Source organism: Lactuca serriola, chromosome 1, assembly GCF_051521515.1.
Source record: "Lactuca serriola cultivar US96UC23 chromosome 1, Lser_US96UC23_V15, whole genome shotgun sequence".
In the NCBI taxonomy this organism is placed as follows: Eukaryota; Viridiplantae; Streptophyta; class Magnoliopsida; order Asterales; family Asteraceae; genus Lactuca; species Lactuca serriola.
Genome location: NC_136408.1, coordinates 227,944,409 through 227,955,101, shown reverse-complemented (window position 1 = coordinate 227,955,101; position 10,693 = coordinate 227,944,409). Strand labels below are relative to the sequence as shown.

General features: G+C 34.9%; 1 protein-coding gene across 1 annotated transcript; it reads left to right on the top strand.

The window, feature by feature from the left end:
- The first annotated feature begins 8,009 nt into the window (after positions 1-8,009).
- Positions 8,010-9,572, top strand: LOC145049693 (uncharacterized). Its single transcript, XM_078998069.1, has 2 exons — positions 8,010-8,674; positions 8,938-9,572. The coding sequence occupies exons 1-2, from the start codon at positions 8,071-8,073 to the stop codon at positions 9,360-9,362; spliced, it is 1,029 nt and encodes a 342-aa protein (XP_078854195.1). The 5' UTR covers positions 8,010-8,070; the 3' UTR covers positions 9,363-9,572.
- Positions 9,573-10,693: the final 1,121 nt, after the last annotated feature.

Genomic DNA, 10,693 nt, shown 5'->3' with positions numbered 1-10,693 from the left:
TGATTTTTGTGAAGGATCCTCTTGAAGCACTTAGAAATTTCGAATTTTTTGATGGAAGAGAGGGGATGTTCTTGAGTGCTTGAGAGAGTTTGAAGGAAATTTTTGAAGATGTGTGTGTGTGTTTTCTTACTCTCGGCCATAAGTAGAAGAAGAGAGGGAAGCGAGAGGTGAGGATGTGATGGATACTTGGATGCATGAGATGTATGGGTTATTTAGTGGGTAAATTGCATGGAAGTCCATTATACAATAATGATGTCTCTAATGCTAGTTAATCCTCTTATTTCTTTTTTTATACATGGGCCGAGATTTGGGCTAGGAGGAAGGAGGATGAATTAGTTTGGCCTAATTCTTTCTTTGGTTCGAAATTATGAGGTCCATAGAGAAAATTATCGGCCCATTGGGCCTTTAGGGGGGTTCTTGGCCCAATAAAAGTCCATTAGGGTGATTTAAATCATTTATGACCCAAAAAGGCCCAAGAGAGGTAAATTAGTCATTTTTAGGCCCATATGGCCCAAAAGGTTAAATTTTATGAATGTGGGACCTTTTAGAGCCCAATTAGGGTTTCTAGGCCCGCATTGGTCCACTTGGACACTTATTGGTCCATTTGGCCCAACAAGAAAATCCTAGACCATACTAGACTTAAACCAGGGTTCTTAGAGTTTTCAGACTCTTTGTTGGACATGAGAGATGCATTTAAATGAGCACTGAGTGATATTTACTTAGAGTATATGTTTTACAATGGTTGAATGGTTACACATGAATAGAAACTCCTAGCTAAAATGCTAGTTGTTACAGAAAAGAAATAGAAGTTGAGGAGAATGAGAGATGGGATGGTGACTGGTGGGACCCAACTTAAATTTCTCAAATGTGGTTTCAGGTTTAGGGTGAGGAGATACATATAAGTGGGATCTATTAATTTTTTTAAATATGTAAAATATAAATACATAAATAAGAAAATTAATTAAAAGTAAACTAAAAAGGGCACAATAGTCTTTTGAGGTAAGATATGGACCAAACACACAACGAAAATAAACAGTAGTTATCATCCGAGTTAAAAAATAAGTTTGGAACCAAACGCACAAATTAGCCAAACCACAGGGACCATTCATGTAATTTACACTTACCTTTTGGGTTAGTTCATATCTGGGTAACTATCTTTTTTTGTATACATCTAGATAGCGAACATTTTGTAAGCGTTTACATATGACTATTATGACCGGAAGTAACCTGCTATAGTGGTAATAATGGTCATATGTGAACACTTCCAAAAAGTTCATTACCTAAATGTGTACAAAAAAAGATAGTTACCCAGATGTGAACAAACCGAAAAGTTAATTACCTTAATAAGTCTATTTCCCATGTTAAATTGATGCAAGTATTTATATATTAGATAAACAAGTAGGTTTGATTGTTTTCAGTCAATGTATATATTTATGAAATCTGATAGGACGTTCTAATTGATCAAGATGGGTAAAAAAAAGAAGGGGGGAATTTATTTAAACCTAATGTCGAACAACGACAAGGAAAAGAGCTGGGGTGTAGATCGGCATACTCGACATATTTTCTAATCAACAAATTATTAACACATAGTTTTCAAAATAAATCTTTTGAACAAAACAATATGATTAGGTAACTATTTTTTTTACACATCTAGGTAATGTGCTTTTTGGAAGTGTTCACATATGACTATTATGACCGACTGTAGCAGGTTACATCCGGTCATAACCGATCATAATGGTCATATATAAACACTTCCAAAAAGTTCGTTATCTAGATGTATACAAAAAAAGATAGTTACCCTAATGTGAACAAACCAAAAAGGTAAGAGTAAATTACCCGAATGGTCCCTGTGGTTTGAGAAATTTGTGCGTTTGGTCCCTAACTTATTTTTTAATTCGGATGATAACTACTGTTTATTTTTGTTGTGCATTTGGTCCATATCTTACTTCAAGAGACTATTGGGCCATTTTTAATTTATTTTTTTAATTAATTTTCTTATTTATGTATTAATTTTTTTTTATATATTTAAAAAAATTAATTGACCCCAGGGTAGTAGTAGGAATTGAGGTTTCAGTAGGTGCAGGTTCTTGGTTATTGTAAGTGGGTGGGGAAGGCGGTGTGATATTTATAGGTGAGGATATTTGTGGTGAGAGTGAGAGATTTTCTGCTTCGGATGCAGATACACTTGAGAGGGGTATGTCATCCCAAATTTTAATGATCGGATGGGTGGATGATGAAGAAGTCTTGGAACCCGGTTTCCTCTTACGAAGGTTAGCTTGCTTTCGTAACCTTTTTGTAATCTTCTCTATCTCCGTGTCAATTGGCAGTGGTGTACCCGTATGAAAAGATCTAGGCATAAACAATTATTAACACTGTGTCACCAACAACAACGCAAATTTTTTAAGTGTTTCACGCCCAACAAATAAATGGGTACAAAATGACTCCGAAAACACTACTACGTTGCACTAAAAATCTAATACAAGGTAAGCAGTGTCGATCCACAGATACACGAAACATGTGACACCCCCGAATCAGACGGTGGAAACGTCCAGGGGTTGGGTGACTTCACCTTGTAATATCATCACATTGTATATAATTAAATCAAAGACAACATCATCATCACACATGAAATATAACAACCATCACAGTTTACATCAGTGTGTTAGTTTACAAATTTCATTCCAAATGTCAAATGTATGATGATAGCAATTATATGCAAAAATCCACGTGTTCTTGATGACCAACCTGCTTAACGATTCCCAGAGAATACAAATTATTTTGAAAACGGTCAACATATATAATGTTGGTGCGTTCGTAAGCATGTTTGTAAGAAAAGTTTTGTATCATTTGTAAACTCCAGAAAATCCGATATTTTCCGCAAAAATTGTTTGAGCGTTTTGTTTCAAATCTTGTATTATAGCATGTGTGTTCATATTTTGAAAATGTATAAAGTGAGGGTTCTAGAAATTTCTATATTTTCCATTGTAAGTAAAATGTAACACGTCGTGTTTGTTTCCCAGAAAATCCGATATTTTCTGTCTGTAAAAGAGTTGTAGTCTTTAAACCATAAGACCCGAGTGTTATAGAAATGAATAGCTCATACGTGTATCAAAAGTATAGTATAGGTATTCCGTAAATTTATCATGTTGTTAAACTCTATGTAAGTCATTATAACCATGCTTGATATGACTGATCTGCCTATCATGATGTTTTTCAGGCGTCGACTTGTTTAAGGTATGACATTTGTCACCCTAGACTGCCTTAGTCTAGCTGTAGCGAACAACTCAGGTGTTGGGTTCAACCCCATATAAATCTATACACAAACTCTCACTCTCCCTACAAGAGACTTTGGTTATAACTACAGGACTTAAGGTTGTACACTAAGTAGGTCCGAATGAAAGAACATCTCACAAGATCCTTAACTAAATTTACGCGAACATTGTATCATATTGTTTACCATTTTAAAATAATGTTTCGAGTATGAATTTGATTACAAAACATTGGTGATGAAAATACCATTTGTTTTTATCAAGGTGTCAAGTATTGTTTGTTATTGGCCCGATTAACATAAAATGTGTTGTGAGGCCCAATAAGAAAGTCAAAGGGCCTATAAGGCCCAAATAACATGTAATGAGAACACAAGGCCCAATAAGCATGTAAATAGGTAAATAAGGCCCAATAAACATGAAATGAATATATGAGGCCCATTAAACGTGTAAATAAGTCAATAAGGCCCAATAAACATGTAATAAGTATACAAGGCCCAATTAAGTGAAAATAACGTAATTAGCCCGTTTGTTACTATAATGCTTGTTTTGGCTCAATTACTACCAAAGTGACATAAAAGGCCCACTTTCCTTAGAATTGACCTTTTGGCCCAAATAATCAAGATTTTTCAATAAAAGCCCATTTTTGTCAAATTTTAATTATTTGGCCCACTAAAACCAAAATCTACAACAAAGTCCATTTTTCATTTTCAAATGACATTTTTAGCCCATTAAAAACTAAAAGTTTGTAAATAAGGCCCATTTTGACAAAAATGACATTTTAAGCCCATTAAGGCCAAAAATTTACATTTCAAGCCTATGAAACTGTGAATTTTAACATAAGGCCCCTTTTTATGAAAAATGACCATTTAAGCCCATTAAAACCGTGAAGGCCCAAAATAAGCGCATTTTATTAAAAATAACACTTTTGACACATATAAAACAGTGAATGTCATAATAAGTCCTTTTAAGAAAATGACCATTTTGACCCCTTTAAAACCGTGAATGTATTAAGAACCCATTTTTATCGAAAAATGACTCTTTTGGTCCTCTCAAAACCGTGAGTTGTCACAAAAAGGCTCACTTTTTTTATTTGCCGAAAATGGCCCCTCATTAGGTTTTCTTCTGTTTTAAAGTCTTCTTTAACATGTTTTATTTTTTCATCAACATAATGAGTTACATAAAGTAACTTACTTTCCTAAGATCTTCAAGACTTGGAAATATATCAAGTTTATGAGGGTTTAACATAGATTTATAACACATTTGCACAAAACATCATAAAAATACACACAAGCATACATAAATACTTAGATCTAACACAAAACCAGCTTGTATTGTCACCCAGAACATAGTAAAACCGAAAACAAGGGGGTATGAAGCTCACCTTGGGTGATGGATTAGTTTTGATGAAAAATGAGAGGGAATGAAGGTGTTTTCAGTCTAGCTTGGTCCTTTGATGAGGTTTTTGGACTTAGAGAGTTCTAAGAAGCAAGAATCACGAAATGAAGTGTTTATGAGTGATAAGTTTATCATAAGAATGAAGTTAAACTTCTTGAATAGAAGTAACTTACCAAGAATGATAGACTTTGATGAAGATTTATTGATACACACACACAAAGTCACAATTTTTAGAAGGAAAAAGGGAAGAATTTTTCTTTGTGTTCTTGAGAGATATGAGAGGGTTGTTTGTGATTAAAAAATGGATGAAGTGAGGAGTGTGGTTCTTGGCCGAGAATAAGAAGAGAAGAGAGAGAGAGAGAGGATTAATTAGCTATTATATGGTGGTTTATGGAGTTTGTGTTGGATTAGATGTCTATGAACATAACTATTATTGGTATGTACTTGACCCGAGAGTAGCATGGTCCATTTGGGTTGCATATCATCATGACAATTTGTTAGGATGGAATCTTGAGAGAAGGTTATATATGATTTATTAATATATTATAAATACTAATATATTAATATGAAATCATATGGTTTTAATTAGTATTGATCAAGAATTAATTTATAATTGATTTAGTGATCAAAAGGAGACTACTTAAATCTATGGGGACTAATTATGTTAATTAGTTATATTCATGTGTGTTGGGCTTCGAATCCATGTTGGACCAAGTTTATATATGGATACATAAAGAATTGGGCCACATGAACCATGGATCATAAGACCCATGGGTATGGATTTGGGTTATATCCATGACCCTAGAAATCCCACATATAAATACATACTTCATTTACCAAAAACGACACTTATGTATTCTTGGAGTTCGTGGTAGTTTTGTGTGCATGGAGATTCTCTCTCAAGTTCCTCCTTTGTCCATGATGTGTTGTGATTCCACTTGAGGCTTCCACATTATTAGGGCTAAGCTCTTAAGGCTAGATACATCAAGACTTCAATCTCCACCATAAGGTATGTTATCCTAACTAGATTCATGTGTGGTATATGACAATTGTATGCTAGTCATAGGTTTAATACCTTAGAAACACCATTGCATGTATAATTAGTGAAAACATAGATCCAAGGTATTTAGGGTTACATGAACACCTTAGGAGTGTTAGAATGCTCAAAACACAACAGTTTGAAATTATTTACATGTGAGGCAATTAGCATAGATATACACTATACATTAGTGAGGTGTCAAGTAATAGTATAATCGCCATTGTTTTTTATAAAAACCAAGAGTGGAGAGGGGAGAAAAGAAAAGGGTATTGGGCTTGATTACCAATCAAGAATATTTTAGCCCAAATACGAATTTTCGGCCCATTGGGCCCACATATGTGTTTACGGCCCAAAATGATAAAAGGAATGGGTTTTCGGCTCATATAATCAAAGAAGATGGTTTTCGGCCCCATAAGGCCCATGATTAGTCTTATGTCCCAAGATGCTATTGTTTATTGAATGTGGGTCCAATTTGGGCCCAAATGAGGTTTCTTAGCCCAAAAGAATCAAGTTGAGGGTTTATTGGTCCATTAGGCCCAATAAGAGGATCCTGGTCCAATAAAAGTTTGAACCAGGAAGTTAGGGTTTCGAACCCAAAGTTGAGTGAGTGTAGTGCATTGAATTAGGTTTAGGGCTTCATGTGTGAATTTTGATTCGAATTGTTGTTGTTGAATGGATAACATGTATAACATAATACTTAGGGTTACAAGGATTCTCCAAAAGTAATTACACATGGACAAAATTTCGTAGCCTTAAAGTACTAGTTGTGACAAAACAAATGCTTATACCTTTTGCGTAAGGTACAAAAATCGTCATAGAAGTGGTGGGGTTTATATGCAATGATTTAAACAACAAAATAAAACAATAAGTAAATGATCGATTAAATGAATCAACTTTAGAATTTGTGAGGACTCAAACTCTATGCAAAACAAGTTAGCAATGTGATTCCAAGGATGATATGATATCTACTCAATTCTACCTAAGTTGGTGCTTGAAAGTGTTAACAAGCTCTAACACTTCCCCTTCACCAAGTTGTCAAATTCGAAACAAGATCTTTGAAACTAACCTAACCTTGTAATTCAAGTCTAAACAAGCTCTTAGATAGAAATCAAAAAGTTGTAATAAGATTTATGTGATTGTACCCAATAACACCCAATACTCCTCACAAGCTCAGGAGCGTAAGAGTATGTAAATAAGATTTACACTATATTTATTCAATGGAAGCCAATTTAGTGCTTGTTACTTAGTCCAATTCATAAACCAATTACTGATTTTGCAATTAGATAACTTAAATGACCTAACCTAATTCAAATGGCCAATAAGAATTACAATTAGAATCAAACATTCCATTGAAACAAAATCAAATTCACTAGATAGAAAATGGAAGAAAACATCAAATCACATGATTAAAATCACAACCAAAAATTCAAGACATGAAGTTGGAGAAACTAGGGTTCTAGCTATACATGACTAGAACAAAATCACAAATCAAAAAAATGAAATTAAAGTGCTTACAAAATGAAATCAAATTTTCCATAATGTTAATCAACTCCAAAATTCTCTAGAAAATAGCCTTCTTTGCTCCAAAATCTGATAGATCAAAAAATGAAGTTGGTTGCCTCTTTTTAGGAAAGATGAGAAACTGCCACTAAACTCACGTCCATGTTTACACAGTCCGTGTAAATTTACGCTGACGTTTACATAACCCATGTAAATGCAATAAGTAGATTGCTCAAAATGGTTGGGACATCAAAGTGTGTTGCTGAAGTATGCTCGATTCCACGACCCATGTAAACTCATGCCTTAATTTTCCACGGCCTCGAAAGTTCCTAAATGGCTGAATTCTCCAAATTTTCCATATCTCCCTCCCTGAGGCTCTGAAAGTCGTGAAATTTTGTCCGTATCTTCTAGTCGCCTCCCTAAGTGACATCCCACCTCCAAGAGTCCTTGAAATATCATAAAAATGTACGAGTAAAATAATATTATAGAATATCTAGAAAAACATGTAAAATGAGTGGACTTTAAGACTAAATACAATGCCATGAAATGAAATAAAAGTACAAAATGGTGCATAAAATGCAGCTAACATATGGTTATTTTTAGAAGTGTTAAAAATTTAGTTATTTTGTTTAAAAAAAATCTTTTAACTGTTTCTATTAAATTTATCTTAAAACCATATATTAGAACTTCTAATGGGTGAAGTGTGTAACTTCTTATTTTGACAAGAAATATAGCCCCTTCTTGTCAAAGTAGAAGGACCTATACTGTAACATTGACTTGTTTTATACCGTTGCAACCATCCTGTTCTCTTCCCCAAAATAGATACTCAGAACTGAGAAATTTCAATTGAACGCTGAAGAAACAAAAATGGGTTCTTCCTTATCATCAACAAACGCATGGATTCTCTCCTTAAAAGTTCTGTTGTTAGCGTTCGGCGTCGTATCGGTGGCTATGGCGGTGGAATACATCGTTCCGCTGCTGTTAGACTTCGCCGTCAACGATCTCCCGGCGATGTGGTCCCTTCTCCAGTCGTATCTCAAACCACCGTATCTCTACCTTCTAATCAACGTTATTATTTTCACAATCTTCGCCACATCAAGCTTCCACCACCGCATCATGCACGAAAATCAATCTCAGCCACCGTTGGTTAATCCACCGACGTCGAATCTCCAAGGAGTTCCGATTCAACATAATTTTGGTATGTTGGAGCCCCCATTGGTGGTTTACGACACTGCGCCTATCGGTTTTGAAGATCCTCAACCTCCGATTTCAGATCTTGAAACAGCTCCGATGAATGATTTAGAGGTGGCTGGAGTTGAAAACGAGGATGAATTTGTGATTTCAAGGTCCAGCTGGAATCCGCCGCCGCAGATAAGCAACTATCAACCACCGCCGGTGATTACTCAGTCGGAGAAACCACTCTTTACTTCCCGATTCGCACACCCGAAACAGACAAAAACCAGTCCCGATGGTAATTTTCTCAATTTCTTTACTTTAATTTTTTTTTATTTAAATTTAATTTCGATAAATTGCAGATTTTCATTTCAAACTTTAGTTATTTAATCGACTGATAATTACGAACAAGCTGTAACATTAATTATCGTCCATGTTTGGATATTTGAATATTTGAAAAATAAAAGATATTTAGAAATTATTTTTTCAAGTATTAAATATACATAATCGTAACGGCTATATTTTACTTTTGACAAAGTCTTACGACGCCGTATTATATAGGTTACAGGGCCCTAAAGGTATCGAAGCCGAAGAAACAGGAGACGTTAGAGAGCACGTGGAAAACGATAACCGATGGCCGTCGCATGCCGCTCACGCGCCACCTCCGGAAATCAGAGACCTTCGAGAACCACCGTAACTCGGATGTGTACCCGCTGGAACAACAACCGGCTGCGGCGGTGGGCAAGGGAAAGAAGGTGATGAAGAAAGCTTCGACGCTAAGAGACCGTACGAACTACGACAACCAAAACAACCGTCCTCCGTCGCCGGCGTCCGGTGGGAAAGTGAGGAAAGATGGGTCACTGAGTCACGATGAGTTGAACCGGCGAGTGGAAGCGTTTATAAAAAAGTTTAATGACGAGATGAGGCTGCAACGACAAGAGTCGATGAAACAGTACACAGAGATGACAAACCGTGGGACCCATTAAAGAAGTACTTTTTGCTATAAAATTTGTACCTTGTGGAGTTATTATTGATAATTCATTTATTTTATCCCCGGAGGAATGTATTCGTTACCTTTCCACCCACTGATTAATGTGGGTTTTAATAGGTATAGATGTGCTATGTTCCATGTTTTAAGGAAATGGATAATTTCTTTATCAATGTTATTTAACATAATCATGTTGTTTTGTTCAAAAGTTTTATTTGAAAACTATGTGTTAATAATTTATTGATTAGAAAATATGTCGATCTACACCCCATCTCGTTCCCTTGCCGTTGTTCGACATGAGTTTTAAATCAATTTCCCAATTTCCCCTTTTTTTTACAACATCTTGATCAATTAGAAGTTTAGAACGTCCCATCAGATTTCATAAATATATCCATTCAGTTAAAACTTAAAACAATCAAACCTACTTCTTTATCTAACATAGAAACACTTGCAAACGATTTAACATAAGAAATAGAGTTATTAAGGTAATTAATTTTCAGTTTTTTATATTTGGATAACTATTTTTTTTAATATATATATATATATATATATATATATATATATATATATATATATATATATATATATATATATATATATATATATATATTTAGGTAACGAACCTTTTGATCTCATAATTATTTTGTATATATAAGTATTCATATATACCCTAATTATGGTTATTTGAAAACATGATATTTGGACAGAGTAACAACTAAGTACTGTGCATATCCCAAAATTTGACCAGCATAACTTATAGGTAGTATGTTATCCTAGGTAATTGGTCATTATAACATCTATGTATTATCTCTTCCTACATTACCGAACATCATATCTCTTAGGTATAATATTATAACTTATAACTAGGCATAATATCTATAGCTACATTTTCCTAAGTTTTACGCTTTATAAAATGATTTGATATTTGTAACGATAAATATATTTGGATAAAACCATTTGATAAGCATGTATACCCCCATAAAACATTTAAAATTGTGAAAATATGGGTCGTATACTCACCCTAGTCGCATGAAACCTTTAACGTAGATTTGAATCGAGATCGGGACTCCAAGAATCGCTCTGGATGACAGCTACTTCGGGAGAAAGAGAGAGAGAGAGAGAGAGAGAGAGAGAGAGAGAGAGAGAGAGAGAGAGAGATAGAGATATTTGAGGATGCATGAAACTGGAATGGCATAGCCCTCTATTTATAGTTGAGTTTTGGAGGTGAATGTCGGGCAAATATCTTCGTGCACCGCGCGTGACAATCGTGGATCCATCCGGAAGCTGGCACATGTCACCCCCGCACTCGACCACATCTCTTGCAATCTA

Bases quoted from the DNA above. Each gene is read 5' to 3' on its own strand.
- LOC145049693 (XM_078998069.1), top strand. From the start codon at position 8,071: ATGGGTTCTTCCTTATCATCAACAAACGCATGGATTCTCTCCTTAAAA. The intron at 8,675-8,937 runs GTAATTTTCTCA...CGTATTATATAG, and splicing joins GACAAAAACCAGTCCCGATG to GTTACAGGGCCCTAAAGGTA.